General features: G+C 38.9%; 1 protein-coding gene and 1 long non-coding RNA gene across 4 annotated transcripts in view; both read right to left on the reverse strand.

Moving 5' to 3' along the window:
- Window positions 1-7,400, reverse strand: part of fibcd1 (fibrinogen C domain containing 1) — an 82,590-nt gene extending 75,190 nt beyond the window's left edge. For both annotated transcript variants that reach the window (XM_026354071.1, XM_026354070.1), the window contains exon 1: window positions 6,865-7,400. In XM_026354071.1, the coding sequence (XP_026209856.1) occupies window positions 6,865-6,936 (72 nt within the window). In that variant the 5' untranslated portion in view covers window positions 6,937-7,400. The remainder of the gene's footprint in view (window positions 1-6,864) is intronic.
- Window positions 7,401-11,181: 3,781 nt separating this feature from the next.
- On the reverse strand, window positions 11,182-24,985 carry LOC113159481. 2 transcript variants are annotated; one of them, XR_003298627.1, is made up of 5 exons: window positions 24,903-24,985; window positions 24,284-24,384; window positions 13,476-13,651; window positions 11,708-11,776; window positions 11,182-11,611 (listed from the first exon to the last, which is right to left on the reverse strand). It is a non-coding gene; the product is annotated as an uncharacterized LOC113159481 (long non-coding RNA). The 2 variants fall into 2 exon arrangements; XR_003298628.1 differs by lacking the exon at window positions 11,708-11,776.
- Window positions 24,986-25,638: the final 653 nt, after the last annotated feature.

Here is a 25,638-nt window from a genome sequence, read left to right on the forward strand (position 1 = left end):
CTCTGTCCTGTAATGTTCTTCTGCTCCAGATCCGGTGGCCAGAGTAAATTGATTGCTTGATTAAACTTCTCCATTTATCATAAATTATTCACTGGATTCTCAGAGTCTAATTAATTCCCTTATTATTTGCTGTTCAGTCTCTGTTCTTAGACACGTAACCCATCACAAAAGGAACCACACTCGTGTGTGTGTATGTGATCTGCTGTGTTTGCATGCTTCCATGCATGAGTTTTGCATGAATTGATTAATGATAAAAACAGCAAACAAGGCAAAAAAGACAAAAAAACAAACAAACAATGTGTTTTGAGAAGTATGTTCCCTTAAAAGCAGCCACACATCTCTATTTGATCAAGGCTCTAGTATCCCATGAACAGAGCTCTTTTACTCTTAGATTGAAATCGCTAGGAGGAAATTGGACACTTCTCACTGCAGATATGGAGATACAGCCCAATCTGTCAGTGGAATGGGCCTGGCTAGTTGTCCATCAAGATGACTTAACTCTGTAACACATGTCTCTTTCATCCCTCACTCAACCCCTCTACCTCATTTCCATCCCACTCTTTTCCCTCCATCTGTGCACCTCTGCAGTGCTTCTCACAGGTAATTTCCAATGAATTTTTAATGACGATTTAGAAGGGAAGTGGATGATAAATTGCAGAATGGCAATATTACACACTTTAATATTTTAAAATAGTGGTGGGCATTAGGATTCGCAATTGTAGTGTTTTTTTTCTCCTCATCTTCATGAGTCTTTCATTGTGACTACATACGGCTGACTTCTGCAGATGGAAATCTAATGCCTCAGTCTTCCGAGTCGCCTTCTCTCTCCCTTACACTTCAGCTCTTCTACTGTGAAACCTTGCCCATCAGGTCAGCTTGCTGACACATCCGTCAATACATACTCTGGGAGGTAGAGTATAACCTTGCCCTGTGGTGCCTTCCTAATGTTCCCTACTCAGCCTTTTTTTTCCCTTCACATATATTAAAAGACACTAAAATGGAAAAGTAACCCATCCACATTATGCTCGCCCACACATCGCCATACAGTAAGTGACCACGCACAACCACACAATCTTACGCACAAACACAAACTAAACGCAAAGCAAAATCAACCCAATTGCCAAGAATCACAAATCAATTAGGTACAATTACTTTTTATCACAGCTGTTGTTTTGGATGTGAGTGAGCCCTTGGTGATGCTTTGGGGCTTCCATGATGAGCCTTGTAACCAATCCAAGAGTCGACTGTGGGAAATCTTTCCTCTGCAATGTGTGATAGAGGTATGTGGGATTTGGAGCAGCTGGAATATATCTGCGTCATCTTGGTACATGTGCCCCCAGCTAGCCTGCTGTCTGCTCAACACTGATCTGGGACCTACTGTGATTCATACTTTCCAACCTCCCATATCCTTTCTACTCTACTCTGCGTTACTCTTTTGTTTCTCTGCTCTGGCTTTTATTTTTATTCTCCTGCGTTTATCCACTCCCATTTTCATTCTTATTCTCGTCCCTGCTTGCCACTGCCTCTTTTCCTCTCAAGGCCCCCTGGCCACCTTGCAGCACCAGAAATCTGATATTGAAATGTCCTGTCCCTTTATGTCAGCAAGATACAGAAAAGGGAGAAAATGAGAAAAAGACATGGAAGAGGCTGAGGGTCAGATAACAAAGCCAGATAGAAGATGAGCAAGGCCAAAAGCACATGGGGCGGCTGCCGTCATTTCTAACCTTCAGACCAGTAAAGCTGCAAATTCTCCCGGCTACCACATGAACGTTACACAAAATGGATCCATCTGTCTGCAGCAAAAACCTAAACAAAATACCTGCTCCATTAAGGCACTAAATCACTTTTTATGTAAAAGCACTCTTCACTTACGTAACGGCTTGACAGTAATGGCTCGTTACTGCTTTGATCCACCAACACACATACTCCTCTCACACATTCATACATTCATTCTAACAATAGGCCTACACTCCTGTAAGCCACTTAGGTTTTGATCCCACGAGTCAACAATACTAAAACAATGGGTTTCAACTATACACAGCTTACATGGTGCACATATACTGTATGACCAGAGCTAAAACAGTGATTTAAATTGTAATAAAAAAAGAGGAGAGGTGATTAAAAACACATTTGGGGGTGAGAAGATGACAAACAGTGACACATTAAGGCCCCAAGATTCATTAAAGCACAAAACAATATGAAGCAAGGTGAAATCAATGACACTGTCGGATTGTTTTGTTTTTCTTAATAAACTAAATAACTGCACCCCCTACACCTATTGTTCAGTCTTGTTTACAAGGCACAAAGAACTGATAAAAGCATATCATCACAAATACAAATACCACACACATCAATACGTCAAACTCTCTTTGTATAAGCTTCACAGCTGTAACACACATACCATAGCTAACACAAATACTGACATGGAATAATTTGATCACTCTCTCCTCGGAGATAGTTGACTTCTCTCAAGTATGATCTATGTGTAGCTAGATGTACAAATAAAACACAATGTGCATGCACACACACGCCCACACGAAAATAAATGAGTATATGCTTTCAGATACGGTACATCTGGCACTACTCGTCCTTTTGTGCAAGTTTACATCTGTACAGATAAACACAGCCACACAAACAATAAAGAACATAATGCAGAGAGAAAGAAGTAAAAATGCCCCAATGTTCACATGGAAAACTTGTCTGGGTGCAGAATCTGTACACATCAGTACACCTGCAAGCTCCACGATTTGTAATATGACAAATGGATGAAGCACTTTTGGGCCTTGAAAACTTTTGCTGGCGGGTGATTCCTTGATGGTACCCAGAGCAGGGTAAGAGAGACAGAATCTGAGGTTGTTAGAGTTTCTCTGCTGCCATAGCGGAACCCCCCACAGGGAAATCACAGGCCCAGTGAACCAGGGAACTCTCTGCTACAGTCCACACTCCCTCCTATACCTCCAGCTAGCTCAGCAGGTTCATTAGTTCGACAAGGGTACCCAAAAAACCAGTCGTCTCACATCTCACGCGTGCAGTGCATCGCTACAGTCTTCATCTCTGAACATGCTATTACACTGCGACTAAAAGCCATTCATATGTGGTTATGTTTAATTTATAAAACAAATTTTACCCATCTTTCTTATTAATTGTAATATGGCAATGACAACTGCAAAGTCTCAAATTCTCAACATTGATTATTTGGTTACTATCAGGGTAATATGACAACTCTCTGCATGGCTAGAGATGGACTTAAAGGGGGAGAAACACTGTGTCAAGGTTGCTTGTGCCTTCTCAGAAAACCCCAAACCAACAAATGTTCTGAACTCAAAGCTGTGAAGCAGTATTTTTCCATCAGTCTATAAAGATAATGTTAATGTCACTTTGAGCCCAGTAAAGTGCCACAACAATGTGCGTCTCCTCAGTCTGATATCAAAAACACTGTCAGCTGCAACATACAAGCAGCCTGTCATGATTATAAGAGGCTGGCAACATTAAGACACTCGAAACACCTTCATTATATCAACTGAGTAATGTCAAGTATTGTTTTATTGTAATATCCTATTATGTGAACACTGTAGCTGACGAATTATCTATAGAAAATTTGGGGAAACTAATTGGATGCAGATGTTTTTCTAATTAGTTAAAAACGTGTCTGATTCTATTAATGTAACATGATACATGTTTCACGTATAAAGGCCGCCGTTCACTTGATAACGACAAGTCACATGGTGGGTGGTTAAGTGTGTGCCTGATGTGATTCAGTACCAAATGTGGTACAAGGTGTATTTAAGTGAGTTGGATGAGAAATAAATGTTGGCAGAGGGTTTGTGTGTGTGTCCCGTGGCTGTCATACAAACCTGATGTCATTTCTGAGTTGGGCCCCTGCCCAGCTGATAGATGTGGACCCACGGTGTGTGTGTGCGCGTTCTAGTTGAGGCAAACCTCCCTTCTTTGCAGGTCTGATGTATGTTGGACATACATAAACATCTTAACCTAACTACAGATTGATTTACCTTCTCTAACTATGATCTACGTGTCTGTGGTTCTAAAGTGAAGTGTGAGCTATAGAAATCCAACCAAACCGCCAATAAAACATATACTTCTTTAGCTCGGTGTATGTGTGTGTGCATTTTATTGTGAGCTGACAAGGCACTGCTGTATTCTCTGGTTTTCTACTCATACCCCCTTCAATGCTTTAGAAAGTTTGGAGTTCTCACAGCGTTATTGATTACCTCCAACCCGAGTGGGCAACCATACTGGGCCTCACTGACTTCTTAACTATACTGTGTGTAGCGTGTGTATGAACGCATGGGCCGAGTGTGGTAAAGAGGAGAGGGATGGATGAATTTATATACACACACACACTGTATGCTCTAGATATGATATGCGTTTGTGATACCTCACGCACGCACAGTGACGTGTGTGAGACACGTTTCTCAAGCTCGGCCCATGTTTAATTTAAGGATAAATAACGGAAACAGACAAACAAAGATCAAGTTACTATATAAATATTTGCCTTTTTCCAAATTCACAGTTTTTTAACTACATTCTTCCTGTGCACCAAATTAAATTATTTTCAGAAATGTATTTTTACACCCTTCAGCTTCACTTGCCTTATGTTACTAAGGTGACACTGACAAACACTACCCTTGACTGATGTTAACTGTTTTCCTTGCAAATACTGATTCGCTGTTGTAGCCAAACTGTACTGCAGCTCATTATAGCATTTTATTTCTTTCAAGTGTCTAATTTATATACTGTATGCATGGGTTAAGTGCATACCTGACCACACAGCCTAAGCCTCTCTTGCCTGTTCTCCAGTAAATTGAATTTCAAGGTTCATTTTAGGTTGCACCTAAATATCTGTTTAACTGATCTCCATCTGTTACTAAAGGCACAGGTGACAGCGCACCTACAGAAGCATATCAAATATGCAGACTCACCAGACAAATACTAGTGTATGTTTTGTAATATCCAAACAAACAGAGACCACAACAGATCCCTATTACCCAATCCCGTCCCACTGAGTCTGAAATGAAGCTTGGGATAGAGGTTTCATGTTACTGCTCAAGATTATAGAGACAGACAGGGTAACACACACACACACACACACAGAAAGAGTTTTTATGTGTGTCTGTGTGTGATGGCAAAATAACAACTGCAGAAGAAGGAAACTGTTAGTCGCATGGAGGAGTAGGACCGATAGCAGCATTAGCCACCCCCATTTCCCACAACCTCTCGTCTCATCCAACATCCCCTGATGCCGTCTGGAGTGAGTGTTGAGGTTATGGGACATATTTTCCCTTTTCATCTTCCAGGCTTACCACTCAGCATATTGGAGCTTCAATTAGTCAGCCAGATTTTCTATTTCAGCTGGCGAGTTTAGTGATTCGAGACGAGGATTCAGGAATTACAGGACACATAATCATCAAATTAACACACGGGGCAGATGTATTTGCTATTTGCGTGATCTTTAACTGGACATAAAAGAAGCAAAGCAGCTTGTAGGCAGTGGGCAAAATGCTCATCGCATCGCCTTAGTCATTCATCAGCTCCACCCCAGACGTATACATGAAAATCAGCATATTAGAGAGAGATTAACAATTAGCTGACACTAATGTAAATGCATCCTAGGGAGGACTCAAAGGCATGCCCAGTGCAAAATGCCATATAGAAGTGAGTCAGACTGAGACATGAGATCAACAGGAGCACAGGACAGGAAGCTAAATATTGTCTGACACCTGTCAAGCTTCGTAAATTACAAGAGATGTGCCACAAGCACGTTTCCTGCTGAAAAAAAAAAAGAAGAAGAGCCTGCTGAATGGCACAGATCATATGTTTGTAGACAAGAGCAGAGAGCAGCATTCTTCACAAACAGTTTGGAGTCAGCTCTTTTGCTGTTAACCATTTGCAGGTGAAGGCTGGATGTTTCAGATGATCTGTATCCCCTGCTGTCACCTTGCTTATTTGAATATATTATTAATCCTGCAAATCTCATTTTAAAGCAAACTAAGGGTGTGCCTGTCATTAAAAAGTCCCACAAATGTAACATGTCTAATCTTTCCTACAAGGGCTGTGATGAAGTTCTCACGTCAGCAGCTTTACATTTCTTTAGTGATGTCGCATAATAGGCTAATTAAATTCATCCCTGAGCTCATTAGGCAGTGAGGAAGGTAATTCATTTCTCCCCTCTCTCCTAAAGGCGCCGAGCTTTAAGAGTGGCCCGAAATCGGATTCCTTGTTCCAGGGGAGCCCTCTCCCTTATGGGCCGTCAATAACCCTCTACTGACCTTGTGAAAACATTGACTGCTCCCCAAAGTGATCTCGCCTGGCTGCAACACAATGCACGTCCGCTCCTGTCTCAATTCATCCGAGCGGGAGACAGCCTAAAGAGCTGTGGACTGTTAATGGCTATTGAAGGATGCCTGCATGCCACGTTTCAACACTCTGTACAACACATTCAAGTACAGTTCAGATTCAGACTGGGAGGAAATATCCCAAGTAGATGCAGAAAGAAATGCGCAAATATCTACTGGCCTATTCACTCTTATCTGCTGCCGTGATTTTAGCCATGTTCTCCTCAGTTCATCCATCAGCGTCCGAAGTGCACTGACTGAAACACTCCAGCATTTTCTCACGCTAAACACAAGTAGACGTGTGGATTGCGTGATCTCTTTACACATTTATGATAGGATCAGAGGTGCCAGAGCCCGGAGAGCCGAGGAGAAGCTCATCTGCAGCCACTGGTCTCCTGTGCAGAGATTCGCCCGAGACCCACATCACCAAACTCAGCGTGATAACACTGCACCAAGCAGATGCACCACTCCTCATAAACACATAACTCAACTGTGAGTGGGGTGAACATACCTGGTTTTTATGCCGAGTTCCATCTTCGAGTTCAGAAGAGCTGTTCATGATTCCCCATTGGTCATTTACCATCCTACGGAGAATCTGTGCATCAAATCCGCCTGTTTATCCCAGGCGATAAAGAACAAACCCGCGCTTTTTTGAGTCTTTACATGTGATTTTGCCTAATCCATGGAAAGAAAATCAGGATTTCAACATTAGAGAAGAGCGGAGAAGCAACTTATGTGGTTCAGCGACCGCACAAACCGCGCAAATTACGCACCAAAATGGAACTTAAATTCCTTCCAGTGTCGTGGTTAGCGGACCGTTATTCCAACTAAAATGATTGAAAATTAATGTTAAGAGGTTCCAGCGTTTGTAACTTGATTCACAAACGAAAAACAACTGCACCAGACTTGACAAAAAAAATAAATAAATGAATTAACCATTCAAAAATCTTGCACCAGGCGCAGTCCTTTTACTCCATGAAAGGGAAACGGCAAAATCTTCTTTGGCTCAGATTGCAAAGTGCAACCTGACCTTTCTGTCCATCCGCACCGGTTTCCAGGATAGTTTGAGACGCCAGATGAGCCCAGACTGTGCCTACTTATGACTGAACAGGTAAAGACAGAACGGGATAGGGAGCTGCCGCGTCCTGGTTTCTCCCTTTTTCGACAAGAACACTCCGATACCGAGCCCAAGGGATGGATAGTCTCTTGTATTTGCGCCAGGTTGATCTGGCTGGGATTTCGCAGAGATGCCGTTGACAAGACGGGAAGATGAGCGTGCTCCGCTGCCGTGCCGCACGGGGCGCTCCGTGCCTCCTACTGTCACTCAACACGTCCCTTCGGTACGCGGTACGCGCGGCGCGCTCCGAGGCGGCGTTGCTTCCCTGTGCCGCCCTGTCATCTACTGCTGTGCCGTCCACCGTCCTGCTACTTCACTTTCACTGCACTGCTATTACACTGCAATCCAAACAGTGGCAGAATGTGGCTCATGTGTGCCTCAGATGTGGACTATAGACTGTCTTATTTGTTAATGTGACACAAGCCCGGAGTTGGATTACTGATAAAATCACGCTGCACAACAAAAACGTTTTCTTTAGGAATCTGTTACCTGTTGCACCACATTACAGAGATTGTCAAATCACAGCATACACGTTATTAAAACTGAGTCCCTTCACAGGTTTACTAATTATCTCAGTATTAATGACTGTGTGTGGCATCACCCGCCACCTCTAATTTGAGGGACAGATTCTAAAGGTAGGTCTGCCTGTTTGGGGTATTAAAGCACAGGAAGCTCTCTATGGCAAAAAAAAAAAAAGAAAAAAAAGATGAAAAGGAATATTAGAATGAAGCTACTGCCTCATTTATTTCACAAAAAAATCACCAGTCATTTTCTAAAGTTGCACAAGTTTAGCTGAGACGAGCCCTGTGATCATGTCGGGGTGTTAAAGCACAAGGTCAAAACAGTATAAGAGGACAGTGTATGATGTACTGTACAGGACAGTAAACACCTAATTCACCTAACATGCACAGTGTCTACATTCAAGATAGGTTAAACACCATAGTCCACATTATTAGAGTGGGTGAAAACTGAAAGGAATGAGAAATAACTAGTAATGCAGCAGATTGTGATGACTTACTGCAGTTATAAATTAACTAACAGGTTCTTAAATCAATACCCACCTGATTGAGATGATTAGAGGTCTAATCTCTGGTGCAGGGACAAAAGCAGGAGTGCAATTACTCATCCCTGTGATGAACCTGGACTCACAGGGAGGGATGAGCAAGGGGGAAATTGGGGAGGTAATACTGGAAAAAAAAGGTCACTGCTACACAATGTACATTGTCTGCTGGTCTGACATGACATCCACCAGTGGACGGAGGGTTTGTTGTTAGGCTGGAATACTTTATCATGGATGACAAACTATGAAGGAACAAAAACACCAGGTTAAACCCAGATTTAAACTTTAATACTCTGTGGCTTTTATATCTTTCTATTCAAATAACTATTCATACAACAAATGTTAAAACTGTACAATATAAACGTTCAAAGTCATACATCTTCAAACTTCAGATATTCATGAATAAATAAGTAGCAATCATAAAGCTTTGAAAACTATTCTCTTCTTTCTTTCCCAACTAAGTCCCACCCAATTAAAGCCAGGAGTGGGGCTCAGAAATGCAGACAGCTTTCAGGTGTAACCAACTGAATCGTACTTTCTCCATCACTTATAAAAAAAAAAAAAAAAAAACGAACTGAGATGACAAAATATCAGATTGAATTACTGTGAGGTCCCCATTAGTAAATCATGTCAAAACAACCACAAGACTAACACAGTTTCATACGTTCATACGTAAGTGTTTGTGTAGATTTTCCAATATATATATTGTTATACTGTATATATTCTTACAAAAACTGCCGCATTAATTCCTCCAATCTAAGGCCTGACCTGAAGTCATCTGAACAATAACAATGAGGGTTGGAATCAAAATAAAGCCTTAAGTTTTTTATATTAATCTGGATTCCCCATTCATGTGCTCAATTTTCAAATCGATATGTCATATTTATAATACAAAAAACACAAACGTAGCTGTAAAATAAATGTACTGGTGGTTTGAAATGAACACATACAGTATACATGATCGCATGTTATTGTATGTGCAGTAACAGCAATTCAAACCAATATATGCAAGTACTTACTTTAATATGTGTGCAAAACTGCAAAAGAATGCACAGTAAAGTATTTCTTACAATGTAATCTAATAATGTATATTAATTTATTTCAATACTTTACTTTTTGTTTTCCTAAGGTTATCTGCAAAACAAAATAACTGCATGATCCCTTTGTAAGAATCCCTACACACTTGTAAATAAGTGTAAATGTGGGCCATATGTCATTTGTGAAAACAGACACACTGCCTTTCTTGCTGGAACAAAAGGCAGTTGACAGCAAATAACTTTTTAGGCCTGAGGTCATGGTTCTTTTTTGATGAAATAAGTACATTTTGCAAACATGGCACATTTGCAGATAAAGTGCAGAGATATTCATTGTGGACTATATCCTTCAGGGCTTTAGACTAAACATTACAATAATATAGTGATTTCCTTCACAATGAATGAGCCATGGCTCAACTATCAAGGGAGAACTGCTAAATATTCAGAGTTGCAAAATATTTTAAGTAGAACCTTGGTCACACCTGCTGATGCTCATGTCTTTGATTAAGTGTGTACTTGCAGGTATGTGTGTTTATGCCTGGTCATGTGTGTGCTCCATTCTGGTCCCATCTTTGAATGTCACTGAAACCTGAGCAGTCAGAGGCACAAAGAAAAAGGAGAAGTCTCTTAGGAACAGCTCCCAAACAATACAGACTTTGACTGGCTTTGCTGTTTTGTGTGTCCTGATATCCAAACAAGCATGTTGTTTGTGTAATGCTCTAGCTATGCAGTTGCTTCAATGCTGCCGTCTGAATTTTTTCCCCCCTTTGGCTGTGTTTTTTTGAATTTTCACGCATGATGTGGCAGCAGGACAAATGCACAGAACTGTGAAGAACCAACAGAGTGAACTGCCCTTCCCAAAATGCCAAGCCTATAATTTGCAAAACGTTGGAGTTAAGAAAAAAAATTGTGTCGTGTTTATAGGAAAAGGACCACCCGCTAAACCATTAGGAAGCACATATGCACATGCAAACACTGACCGTTCATTCAGTGTAAACTCAGCGTACATAAAATAACATCTATACAAAATAATGTACACCCAAATAATCAACGTGTCTGTCCCTATACTCCCATCAAAAGAATTCAAAGAAATATCAATAGAGGACACAAACAGAGGCGGAGCAGGTTGAGAGAGAAGTCTCTGTTGTTATTAATGTATAATATTGGTCTTTCTCAAGAAACTCCAGAGGAGGGGCAAAGCGCTCACACCTCTGAAGTGCAAAGTCAAAGGCAGTGTAGCATCTCTCCCTGGCTGCCCTGTTAATGCCCTAACTTAGCCCGAGGTTACCCATCGGTGTGGGACATGATTGAGGTTACTGATACATCAGATTCTTTGCAGAGCTCTTCGCTCTGCCCTCTCCCTTTTTCAGTTAGAATATCAACCCTGTGGGGCAAAGCTATTTCATCAAGCACTCCACACATGCACATACTTGAAAAGACACATTCTGGAGCACTGAGGGCCCAGTGAGTACATAGAGTGTGTTCGCAGATGGAGGTGACATTTACTAATGGGGATAATTAGACTTAAATCTGGGAGATGGAATTACATAAGTGGAGGTGCTGGCGATGATCACCAAAGTGACTGTAATGATTATAAGCTTGAAAATATGTTGGGTGTTTCAACATTTTATTACCAGCATACTGTCTTTGTTACTGTTTCCAAGCTATTAACTGTGATTATGATTATTACTCCTCCTGTGTGATGGTTACAGTATTTATAGGATGGGTGATATTCTGAGCTCTGCTGTGGTCATCTCCTTCTTGGCTTTCATTCTCTTCTGTGAGTCAGGTGTTCCTTTGTTTCCTTTCGCAACTTCGATCCATGTTTCCAATCCAGTGGCTGATGTTGTATGACTCACGTACTCCATGTGTTTCCATCTCTGTCTCGTTAGAGCTCTGTTTGCTTATTGGCTCACTGTCAGGATGTCTCTGTGAGCCAACGAGCTGTGTTTGTTGAATGGTTTGTAATTATCCGCAGGCCTCCCTTGAGCTATGCTCCTGGGCACCTCTGCAAGCATATCTTGCTCCACCCACCAATGAACCCTTTCTGTGGGAGGAAATAAAACGGGGAACACACAAATTATAAAAATGCAGGTACATCTTAGAAACTGGTCAAAGCATGTACAGAAACCAAGCCTGTCACCTTGCCTCTCCCCTGTTTCACTTATCTCTGCCTGCTTCGTTAGTATCCCTTCTTATGCAGGTCATTGCACTGCATGGAGTCAAACGAGAGTACATACTAACAACACACATATGTGATCCAACATAAGGTCTTTAATGCTGTATTTCATGTAGGTCTGGCCTCCCACAGTGGTTAAGTCCAATCTCTTAGGGGGATTGGGAATTAAGCAGGAAGGTCGTAATCCAAAAATACTTGTTCTTGTAATGTCTTATAATTCCATTAAGACTCTTTACCCCCCTCTGGGGCATCCCTGTACCTGTGGTGTAGCCTGATCAGGGTTGTGACTCAATTTCTATGACCCCAAATCACATATGTTCAGCTGTTATCATCTTTGGACACAACTATTAATCTAGACTTTCTTATTCCATGTTTTTGGCAGTGGTTCACAAGAATATATAAGTTCTTGTGAAGCAATCTTCTTCCCTCTTAACTTAGACTTGCTTTTTTTGATTGTGTATTACATTTAAAGTTTCTAAAATGGCACATTGCACACATGTATTTAAAGATTTTAGAGCACGCCCCATTACATTTTCATTTTTTGAGAAAATTGGAGAGTGCAGTGTGCCCAATGTGAAAGATACAGTAAATATATTTTTTCCCCTCAATGGTCAAAGGTAATTACATTCTAATATGATTATATTCAAAAATAGCAATGTGCCTGCTTGGTACAAAATATTCACATTTTCTTGCCTGCTAATTCTAAATTATTTATACACACAGTTCTTAATTACTTTGTTTTTACACACCCAATGTCCAAAAAAATAAAGCCTGTGATTTGTTCATTCTCTCAAATAATTATTCATGTGACACCGAACAATATACAAAAAAAAGATTTTCAGTGTTTTCATTGATCAACTCAAATGTATTTTATACATTTGAGTTGAAGAAAATTTTGAATTTGATGGCAGCCATCAAATTTTGAATTTGATGGCTGCAACACACAAAAAAGCTAGGACAGAGTCATGTTTATCACTGAGCTACATCACCTAATTGCACTTTCAAATCATTTGGAAACTGGGGATACAAGTTGTCACATTTCTGTGCAATAGTTGTTCCTTCTTGCTGCATAGTTTCCTAAAACTAAACTTTGTCTGATTCTCCTCTTTATGATATGCCATGTATTTTGAATGGAAGAGCTATCTGGACTGCAGAGAGGCAGGTCGCATGCAACCTCAACTCCAAAGAAATATATTATATATTAATAAATAAAAGCACCTCTGCATCTATGGCATTTTCACACATATGCAAGTCATTTGTGCTGGATACAGATGCGCAATTTTTGTCAAGTAGCAGCAGTAGCTATGGCAGTCCTGTCAGCGCATTCATTGCACTGTAGGCTGTGTGTTAATGTGATGATATTTGGTATGTTACAATGCTCCATGGTTTGCCTTCTGTGGTCTCATAATCAGGCTTCAAACTACTGCAGATGAATCTAATGTGTACATAAATTGCATCTTTAGCATATAATTTTCATTTGAATGTTTCATTTCTCAAACTTTTTTAGGCTGCCCTATGTGACCCCAGTATTCTGGAAAAGGATCAGCTGGAGCATGTGAGACAAAAGGTGTTTCAGTGGTGCTATGCAGTAATGTGTGTGAAAATACCAAAGACAGGAGATGAAATTGTAGTACTTCACCCAGCCCGTTTCAGCGCACTTTCAGGTGAAACCAAAGCGACAGAATGAAACAGAAGAATGAAAATGATATATAATAATCATAATGTCACAGACTTATTGCTTGAAGTATTGCAGCTATTGGAGATGATGGCAGATAGGCTAGGGCAGATGTCAATCCACTGAATCCATTCCAGGCTAGAGAGGAAGGTAAAAAGGTAGCTTAATGGAAGAGGGATGTGTAGCCTGAGTGGTCATTGATGAAAGAGACTCCAACTCTTTCATCTTTGGGCCTAGTTAAAAAAAGAAGAAGAAGAAAAAAAAAAATCAATCACTGAACAAATACTGTAAATTGCTGAGTGAGGGAGCAGGCCAAAGAGTTAAAGAATCTGCTCTCCAAAACACATTGGCTCTCCTCAATGTATCTGGCCCATCTTGAACTTCTATCTTACAATATACAGGACCACCAAAGAATAGGTGTCAACTATCCAGGTAATTGATGAATCTGTATAACGTAGTTTTTAACTCAACAAACATCTGTGAAATGTTCTGCGACATGGTAGTAAACACATAAGTAATATTGAATCCACCGTTATTAAAGGGGAAAATCCACCAAAGTCTTGTTACAGCTTATGGGAAGTACTACTGTGTATTTGAGAAAACAAAGTTGTATAGAAACTTTTATGCTTCCAGAGGCTGTGCAAAGTTTAATAAACTGCCTCAAGTGATGTCAATATGAAGTGTTGGTTGGAAATGAAAAATTCAGGTTTTGAAAATAAATAAATCTAAGGGTGTGGAGTTGGAAAGAACTGACCTTACCAGACCTCAATAGCCCTAACCCCATTACTAATTTCTACTTAAAACTGGGTGCTACCAGCCTAACACACTCTATTATCCGATGCTACTGTTGCCAATCAAGCTGCACTTATGGAAATGTAGAAAAAGGCGCAGGGAATAAAAATGTTATGTTTAACTCTCTATCCCAAGGCTGGAATTACAGAAGTGCAATGCCAAGTTTGTTGAGTTTTGTTTAAAGGGAGAAGCATGAAGGAATAGTAGGGCAGCAAACAAAAGGCAGACCCAAGACCTAACTCTTTCAAAGAAAGAAAGAAGAGATTAATGGAACAATAGAAAGTCATCACCAAGGGCCAAGAGATAAAAAAAAAAAAACTAAACTCAAATAAACTTCACACTTAAACTCATTCACATACCTTTACACACACAGAAACATTTATGCCAACCACTTTATACCAATTCTCAGGATATCTCAAGGTAATGGAACTGTAAACAACTTTGCAGTTCCAAATACATATTAAAAACAGATAATTGTGATAATGTTCATTATCTACACTAAAAGTAGCAAAGTATCCATCAAATATTTGAATTACTTAATTTAAAAAAAGAGAAAGGGAAATATCTCTGACATTAAATTTGGTTCCTAGGGATTGAACATGCAAAAGCTCACTGAAGATACAGGAATTTAAGACTGGCTGTATGCCAGCTCTTGGCAGTTCTCCAATTAACGCTTTAGTTTGGGTTAATGTCTTGTCATGCCCCTTTGATGCCCTGCAATTGAGGATTCTTGTTGCAATGACTAAACCAATAAACACAACATGGCTTTGTACAAAATCGAAATAATATCACCCTTGCTGGAGCTGATATAATTTTATGCTTTGTGAATGTAATAAAATTAATTTAGTGCACTTCTTTTTAAATTCTATTCTCTAAATTCTTCTGCATGTTTTGAAATATAAGGACATGCCATTATTGGAAAGAGAGAAAGCAGTTGGTGCAGACTGGTTTGCCCACTACGTTCTTTCTGGATTAAAACAATGTTAACTTTCACAATCTCCATAGTATTTCTAAAGGCTGGATCACAACAGCATTTAAAATGTCAAAAATAGGCAGCAAAATATACCCCTTCCCGGTGATGCTGTCATAATCAGCAGATTAAGTTGTAGGGGTGAACCATTTTCCATGTCAGGTTCAACTTTTGTCAACTTTGACCCATGAATTTGCACCAGTGACAAATGTCAACCCATTCTGACAGGGCTGGCCTTTGAGAGAATCGAGAAAATCTCATAACTCATTAGCAGTTTTGTGCTATGCACTTTTTTCCACCTCCTCTGTGACAGAATAAACTGCTCAGCAAATGAGGAATGGCTTGCAGACAGTTATAAAACAGGAATTGATGGCACAAATATTTCTTTTGAATAAACTATGAGAACTTACTGTACCATTAGCTAACACATTACAGAGTGTTCTGCTGCAAAGCAGCAGGCAAGCTCATTTGGTTGGAAAGCTTTTTTAGGCTTTGATAAAACAATGCTAATTCCAAGAACAAAATGCCAAGGGGAAAATATAACACAGCAGGGAAGTCATGTTACCAGAAATTTGACAGACAGCACCAGTACCTCAATAGCCTTAATACAAGGTTCACTGCCAGAGCAAAATATAAAGCATTGAAATGAATGTATTTCAACATGAACTCTTTACCAGCAATGAAATTAGCATTCAAGCAATAAAAGCTCTGTTATTTATAACACAATATTGAGCCAAAACATAAGCCACAATCAACCTTTTATGAAGGCATAACATTTCTACTGTGATATTATGTAAAAACAATTAGAGCTCAGTCATCAGGTATAAAGAAAACTCCAGGCACTGCTGAATGTAGACAGTGCTAACACACACACACACACACACACACACACACACACACTATATGTCGCCTGAACTACAGGATAATGTAATTAGCCTACTAACAATACTGTATGAACTATTGCTTTGTTAGCCTGAACTTGCTAACATGATTCTTCTGAATGTGGCTAATGTAGAAAACATTGCTCCAACAGATGCTGCCGTCGCAATTCACAAACAATAAATGCTAACATTTCAAGATATGAACATTTTAACAACAGGTTGTCGACTCTAAATTATCAACTGATTGTCTCTTTTCTCTTTGCATTGAATTTTAAAGAACACTTGTAGGGTTATTATTCTGCTCTTGTGAGTGCCAGAGAAATCACATCCTCCAGTACCTTTGACAGCTACTGAGTTTCTTTTGCTTTTAGTATCAACTTAGTAACCAAGTTTTCACATCCCCATGACGTTTTAGAGAGAAGCTTAGGCAGCTCCTGCTACTGAACACTGACTAGTGCGAATGTGTCCAGCTAGGTTTCTAGTTGTACTAGTTCACCAAGCCAAGTAGACTGTCATTAAACCACTATGGTGAATGTTTCACAAAGATGCACAGAAGAATCTTTTCGTGCGACTTTCTACAGGCCTTAAAATTAAACTTTCAGGAGCTCACAGTACTTCTCTTTAAGTCTGTAAGTTTAAATCTTTTTTTGTCTTTTCCACACTGAGCTGTCTATGGTTCACACCTCAACACTCAACCAAGTGTGATGTGCCCAGTCCCTGAACTCAGACTCTTGCTCAGTTGTGACACTCCTGCAGAGTCATCTAAGGCATTCTGCATTCTGACATGATGACTCCTGGTTGCATCTGAAGTCAGCAGGGTACAGTATGAAAATGAAAGGAGACAGGACAGTTCCCTGTGAGGCTGCAGAGCTGCTTACCAGCTGTTCAGGCACACATCACACAGCTGGATAAACCAGGATTTGTGTGGTAGTCAGGTATTTTTACCTTTGTTATAGGTTAAAACTGCTGTGGCTAAAAATAGCATTAAATACAAAATAAATGTAGAAAGAAACATCCATTCTGTATCATGTTTGTGCAAACTAACTTAAAAATACTGATATTAAAATGTGCATATTATTCATACTGGTCAGTCAATGCTGATATTTGAATTTAGTGTGAATAGTAAAGCAATCAAGTGAATGGCACATGGAAATAAGTGAATGTAATACAGATGTGATTGTTGTGAATTAAGAACAGTAACAATATGTACTGTACATTACATCAATTGATTTATTACACAGTACACATTTTTGTTTAAATGCCTTGCTTGCAGATAAGTAAAGACATGTACCATAAATGGTTGATCAAATTGAAAACAAATCACAGGAGAACATTAGAAAGAAGAAAAACTCCATTCTAAATATAGAAAAGATTATGATGCTCAGGGAAGAAAAAAGACATATTTCAAGTACCAAGAGCAAATGGGGGGGTCTCATAAACTGTCAATTGCAGCACGTTTCATCACAGGTAACATTACAAACAGCTCTGTCCCCTTGTTAAATGCTTTTTCAGAGGGACAGAATGAGCACACAATGTCTTGTCTAATCTGCATTTTGCTTTCTTACTTGCAAATACTGTGTACTTTTTTTTTTCTTGTGACAGCAAATGAGAACATAATGGGATCTCTCCAATCACAGACATAAAAGATTGGATGACAGTTGTACTCGAAAGAAAAAAAGCAATCCACCACACACACACGACATCCTTTCCACACAGTAAAAGTAATACATAGTCATTGCACACTGCTAATTGTAAAGACTTTTGATATCTAATAGACAGCAACAACAAATTAATGAGCATTTTTATTTTTTTCTGTAGCATCCACAGGCCACAGGGGAGAAATATAACTACTGTGCAGTGTCTGAAACAATATATAACATGCAATGCACAAAGCAAAGAACTTCAATTACACGATTGAACACGAAAAATATCACTGTTGCTTGGCAGCTTAAACTTACATGGCTGATGTAAAACTACTGATTAAAAAAGCACATACTCAATGAAAAAGGGCACTAAACAGGGTTCCTTGTCAGCTAATTTACACATTTAATTGCATATATGCTGTATAATTTGCTATTATATTTGTTTTTGATGACAGTAGCCAAGTATTTGACCTACCACATTCTTTTGTAGATTACCTAGGATTGATTTAAACTTGCAATAATGTAACTTGTGACCACATGGGAGCAGCCAAAACAAACTGTGAACATAACATTAACATTTTATCACCTTAGAGTTAATAAGGTGAACTTATTTGTAAGCAGTTACTTACTGACACATGCAGCAGACCTGAGGTAGCATTAGCATTAGTTTGCAGTCGCATCTGTGTTAAATGATGCAAGTCAATATTAGTTTTCCTTTAGTTTTGTATGGTTTTGGACTCCACCAACTTCTAAAGTAAATATCTGTTTTCAACTGTTCACCAGTTAGTTCTTAACTTTTGTTTGCAGTGTTCTTGGAGCTATTTTTCTAAAAAAAACTGCCTGCTGCAGCTGAAAATATGCTAGTAAACTTAAACAGAAAAGGCAAAACATTGAGTTAGAGGAACCACAAAATAGGGTTTGTGGGTTAGCATTCAGCATTCACTTCAATTGTCATTATAAAATATAATGATCACAACAATGTCCTGCTTATGGCATTTTATATGTATAACAATGCGAGACAAAAAAAACTGTGTATGCATGTAAAGTTACAGTACCCTGAGGAAAACAGTGCCTCACTGCATCCTTCTTATTTGTATGCACTTCCACATTGAGAAAGCAGGGTAAAGGAGTATGGGAGCTGATGGTCTTCTGCTGACAAGGATGTTGCACAGCCAAATTGCTATAACGTACTGTCAATCTAACAAACCGGGAAGTGAAATTAAAGAACATAAAAAATGACTTCCAAGAAACAAGCAGCAGCAGCCTGAGGTAGCTGTACCCACAGAGTAGATGAGTGTAATAAAACAACAATTATCCAACTTCTACACTTACCCATTTTAAGGTTAAATCAAATAAATTAACCACGGAGGACATTTGAGCATTTTGCAATATGTTTAGTTGTTTCCACTTTGTGTGCTCTGCAATAGGACTATCTATAATGAGAACATGGTGAAGTGACTGGCAAAACAGAGTAAAGCTGTAAACTATGTCGGACTAATTATCTGAGAAACAGTTCAGTTCCTTTCTAAAGAGTAAAGTGAATTTAATAGAAAACCAAATTAGATATCAGGCAATATTCATACTTTTGAAAAGCCTCAAGGTCAAATAATATGGCATTTGAATTTTACAAAGCCAAGTTAATGTAACATTTATTTATTATTAGCTTAAACATAAAAATAAATTCACTTATGCTACAGTACCACACTGCAGTTTAACAAAACCCTTTACCAGACAGTTACATGTCTTAGAGTACAACTAACTAATAACTAACCTGTAATACTAGGAAGCCTAAGATGCTGCTGTGCTTTGTATACTGTAATATAAAAAAAAAGAAAACAATACATAGTTAACACTAACGACTGTCTCATTAGTTCAAACTAATTTGTATCAGTGAATAATACCAAAAGTACATTTCAAGTCACTCTGTTGAGGTTTTTCACAAGTACAACAGAAGCATGAGTGGCAATCAGTGAAAAGTACAGTGCACAAGCAGACACTTGTTACGCAACCAGAGACTAGACCATTCACCAAACTGCCTGTTTCAACTTAAAATATGCAATCTCTTATAAAAAAGACAAGAAGATGGCAAAACATAATGAGATTGCTAACACTGCTCCAGGGATGTGCAAATGTGGAAGCTTTGTTCTGCCTAATCTAATGACTTCCAATCGGTGTGGCTGTTGCATATAAATTAAATGCTTGCCAAAGTAGTTTAAAGTCAAACACACTTAAAGTAGAAAGCTTTTCTAATGTGATCATTAGTTTAGCTGTAGTAGTCAATGCATATGGTCGGAAGAGCACAGATTTCTGTAAGATAACCCTCTTTTCTAAAGGTCTTAAAGTGCATTCACACAGATTAGACAAGGTAGTAAGTAGCCATGTACATTTATTCTAGTACTGGACTTTAGAACAATGTTAAGATACATATACATTACTGGAGTATTTCTATTTTATGTTACTTTTACTTCTCTACACTTTAAAATGAAATATGTTTCTGAAATATGTGTATCTATTTTTCTCACTACATTTGACAGTTTTAGTTACAAGTTACTTTGAGGGTTTCAGATCCTGATGATGATGTTGATTATCATCATAAGTGATTATGCACATTTCAGGATATTTACCACCTTTACCACCTATCACTTTTGAAAGTCTGTCAAACAAATCTTGACTAGACTTGCACAGCATCTGCATCATATTCAAAGTACTATTTTTTGATTATTTTGCTTAGCTGTGTACTTAAGTAAATTTTACATTAAGTACTTAATATTTCAACTTCAGTAACAAATTTGAAGTGCTACTTACATTATAGTTATGTACTTATACTACCTCTGCAGATTAGTCTCTTATAGTCTGTAAACATAATTTATGTAGTAGTGATTTAAATTATTCTGATTTACTGTGGTATCTCACAACTTAATCCTCAACATGTTGTTTAAAAAAGAAAAAAAAAGGAGGTAATTTGTTTAAAGTCTACTTGGATTATTCCAAATTGAATCAAACTGTGTAGAATTTGTAAGAATTCCTACAGGCACAAAACAAAGAATTCTCACCTGATAAATATTTGATTATGGTTTCATTGTACAGGAATTTGGCGTGGGAGGGTTATTTTGTAAGCAAGCTATCCACAGATTTAATTATACTAAAACATGTTTGAAGAAAACTTATCAAACATGTTGGAAATGTAAGTGAATATAACAATAAACACCCACGTCTCGGCTATTTTTACACAGGCGCCATCAAGGCTTGAATCACATAATCAAATCAAACGAGCAAGAAAACAAGCAGAAAACAAACTAGCACCCAAACAAGCAGTCCAGTGAATAAAATAGTCTGACGCACAGAATGAGCTGCCTTGGGACGGTGAAAATCAATTAAGTCGGGGGTCCATTGGGTGTTTGGGGGGAATGTATGCTGTTCCTTCCTGATAAGAACATTTCTGTGCTTGATTTGGTTATGCCAAGAGAAGATTATCGCCTGGCAGGAGCAGCAGTAGGCCTTACTCATTAAGTGATGGGTTATTGCCAGTCCTCAACACCAGAGCCAAGGTTTTAGTACATTGTAATGGGGGCTGGGTAAACACTCAAACACACTGGGAATCTTGGCCTGCTGTACTTTTGCAAAACTAAATTGCCTGATTTATCAGGGATTAGTTATTAACCTTGATCCTCTTTTAATAGCACTTCATCAGATGTGCAATGCTGGGACATGTGGGGATTCTGCCATGAAGTTATGGATTTTGTACAAAAAATTAAAAGAGGCATCTGTTTATCTCTTAAAAGAATGAGATATGTCATTACATTGGCTTCCCTGCTGCTATTAGCTATTGTTTCCTTTTAAATGATTTGTGGGATTTAGGGATTTTTTTTCTCCAGCAGGGTTTGTTTGAAAAGCAATGAATGCATAGATGGATTGAGCTTCTAAACCAGCTATCAATTTGTGGTTCAAGGTGATAATTGGTCTCACATGAGGTAACCCTGATATGTTTCCATCAATTATATGATTCCATGTGAGATAATTTTGGCCCTGGTGTGCTGGGGAAAGACTGGCTGTGAAACATGTGCAAACTTTGAGGAAAGTTGAAAAACTGAGGCTTAACTTGAAACTTCTGTGCAGCAAAGTTATGGAAAAAACAGCAACTTGTAGACTTCAGGAGGGGAATATTTACCCTTAACCCCATAGGTATGTTCCTGTTCTGCCCTTGAATGTGATTGTTTAGAAAGGTTTCGGTAACGACAGAAGTGCACCACCCCAGGTCCCAGAAATGAAAAAGCCTGTCATGTGTAATTGGGGTGTGCGGCATTGTGCTGAGCCACTGGGGCCCAGAGTAAATATAACCTGACAGTGTGAAAAAAGGGAGAGAAAAGGCTCTTTTGATTCTTTATTCATCTGTACCCTGTCACTGATAAGGCTGGCGGGGTTGGACGATGGAACGATGATTTTCCCTGAGGAATGTCAGAGGTTACACTATAGTGTCACAATACAGACTTGGACAGGCAGAGACAGACACACATACGGTTGGTGTTGTAATCGAAGAATGCTTAATATGAGCAATTATAAAAGCATTTTCTTGTGGAAACAAAGGAGGAGAGAATGACCTCTTTTACTACTAGAGGGATCGTTACACACACTGATAGATGTGAGGAACCTCTGCAGTATTTGTTCTTTTCTATCCACTGACTACAGTGTATAAAATAAATACTTTAAATCCGAAAAGTTGACACCCTTTTCGCCTCAAATACTCCAGTACATTCAATAGAGTTGAATGCATTGTAGTATTTAATGTGCAAAAAAGGGTTTCTGTAAATGAAAATGGGAAGAAGTCATAGTGTGTGTGCTTTAAGAGAGGGGAAAAATGGCAGAAAGAGAGAAAAAGTGAGACGTACAGAGACAAGGCTGTTCATTCAAGCATAATTCCATTATAGCTGGTGTCTGCTGTGAAGAGGAGCCATTAGGTGTAATCAGGGTGTATGGATGAGGATGACGACTGAGACGATGAATAAGGGAGAGATATACAGCTGATGCTATGTGATAGAGCCATAGTCTATGACCCGAAACCCCTCAGTGAGGAAAGACTATATTGGGAATAAAATGACACCTTTCACTGAAAGTAATAATGATGATGATACTAGCTCAGTGTTTCTTGCTCTTGCCTTCTGTCCCTCACTGCCTTACTTCGCTCATCCTCTCATCATTTCTTATGACCCCAGGTTTTTTGCCATCATCTCTTTCTGACACATCAATAGTCTTCTTCAAGATAATAAACAAAAAACTTGAAAAAAAAAAAAAAACATTTTTAATTTTAAAATTTTAAACTACTTACGAGCACATATTATTAGCAAAGTATGCTAGTAAAAATGTATAAAACGTAAGAAGAGTCCTTCTGAGTTATGCTTCATTTAGGAAGAGGATTATTGTTGCATTACTGTCTCAGTGGCACTTTACTATTCTATTGGACAAACAGTACCGTGCTTTTATACTTTTATCCAATTTGATCTGGAAAGAACTGAACATAATAAATTAATTTAGTCCAAAAACAAGTAAAACAAGTTCTAAGGTCAGAAATATTTCAACCTGCAAATCCAATTGTTTTAAATGGTAAACACTGTTGTAAAGTAACCAAAAATGTGATCTTCAACCCAATCTGAGATAACCGTTTGACATAATCATAGTGATTCAGTATTCTTTTAGGGGGAAAAGTAACAGAAACACTTCACATAGATCATAAAATAAAAAGAGCAGGGAAAACCAAAAAAGCCAAAGCACCACAAACCTACACTTGCTGTAGCATCATAATTTTCCAAAGTAGTCTCCTTCAAAAAGGATTTGTTTTTGTTGAATTGCTTTATACTATCTTGAGAAAGTCCTTAACATCCTAAACAAGATTCTGTCTATAAATTTCAGATGAACAGCCTATCAACTGCACACAGAAGAAAGCATTTTACTTACCCTCAAATGGCAGCTAGGCTAAAGCAAGGAAATGTATGTTAAAAGCAATCAAGCTACACTGTAGACCCCATGGGCTCCATTCCCATGCTCTATTTTCTTTCAAAGACACAGTCCTAAATCTAAACTAAACCCACAGTTATTAGACCAGTGGAGTTGACTGATAGGTCATTGTGCTTCTAGAAAGCCAACCCTTTAGAAAAAGGGCTTGTAAGGTCAGGCATTATATTCATGATTAAAATTATACAGCACTCTCCTCACACTCAGATATTCAGATGATTACATTCATCAGGCCCCACAGTTCCTTATACTTGAGCTGGTAGGCAAGTGGCAATCATGCCTTTGTAGTTTTCCTACAAGACATTTTGGGAGGTAAGAAAAAAGATGGTTGGTTTAGTTAAAATGCTGGAAAGTTACTGTGAGCTTAAGTCAGAATAGAGTGAAGAGGGTAGAGGTACTCCAGACAATTCAAATTAATTTATAAATTCAATTTAAAGATATAGCTACTTTGCTAATGGTGCTTAAATCGGGTGATGTGGCCCTTTTCTATGTTCCTTAAATTTCCCTTTAAAAGTGTTTCTCAAAATGCATTTTCTTTTTTTTAAATTAAGTTAAGTTTTATTTGGTTCCTACCACCTCCTTGGAATGACAATGTCCACAAGTCAGAATCCAGACGAGAATGACATTACATCCATGGGATGGAGCAATAATCCAGATGGAGAAGGTATCCAGACCTTAACAGAATAAAAAAAAAAAAAAAGGCAAAGTGTCAAAAGTCCATCAGAATTTCACTCCAACTATTGCAACTATTATAGCAAACTGTCTTTTTAAATAACAGTCTTTTCGTCTTACATTAGAAACATGCAGATGTGCTTAGAAATATGATCAGAAACATTACTGCAGTATCAGTAGCAGCTACACATACTCGGCTAGCTTAGCTCCTTCTATGCCAATTATTGACAGAATGGGGGAGCTAATTAGCAGCCAATTCATTCCATCACCACCTCCACACAAAAACATGATATCCTTATTTGTTTTACATCAACATATGTTCGAGGAAGATTAACACAGTTCAACTAGCCACAATGATATTACCGCTGCACAGCTAGCTAACATTAAGACGTTAAACTAACTCACCAGGGTAAATAATCCACTTAGCGCTAATTAGTAACGAAACCTGTTTCGGTAATGCAACAAATATCTCAACAGAGATGTCTTACTTTAATTTTTATAAAGGTTTTTGCTCACACACCTGTCGAAGTTATATCTTCTGATTTACCTGTGGAGAGAAAAGGCGAACTAGCTTAAGTTAGCTAACTCGATTATGAGGCGTTTAGGGATCCTCTGTAATTTGAGGCTACCGGAAGTTGTGCAAATACGTTCTTGACTTATTTGTTGTGGATTTCTATCATGTACATGTTGAGGCAGCTGTAGCTCAGCAGGGTAAGCAGTCATCCACGAACCACAGGGTCAGGGGTTTAACTCTTGGCCACAAGTGTCCCTGAACAAGACATTGAACAGAGACTCCCTTGGTGCCTCAAATGCAGCAGCCTGTAAAGTAAATATGGTGGTAAGACAATAAAGACATCTTCACTTGTCATGAAGATGGTTTAAAATGGTCCAAGGGGGCATCATTTTATTTGGTACTGGCCTCGTTTACAGGCAGACGAATGAGGATGAAAGTAAAGGTGATTGAAACATAGCTGCTGACACTGTGACTGATTCATGTGAGGATCTCAGTCCAGTGGCTGTACACAAAGCTTCAACTAGGATACACCAGCATCGATACGAGATGACTCATTCTCAGCTGGCAACAGAGCTGTGAACAAAGTGGTAGTCGGGTAGTGTGCAGAGTTACTTGGTGCTGATTTCCACCGCGGACTGACTCATTTGGCTGTAATCCACTGCTCCAGGGCAGTTGTCTTATCTTCATGGATTGATGAGTTCTACACAGATCTAAACACATTTGCAAAGAATTACTGTCTGAG

This window comes from Anabas testudineus, chromosome 12, assembly GCF_900324465.2.
Source record: "Anabas testudineus chromosome 12, fAnaTes1.2, whole genome shotgun sequence".
NCBI lineage: Eukaryota > Metazoa > Chordata > Actinopteri > Anabantiformes > Anabantidae > Anabas > Anabas testudineus.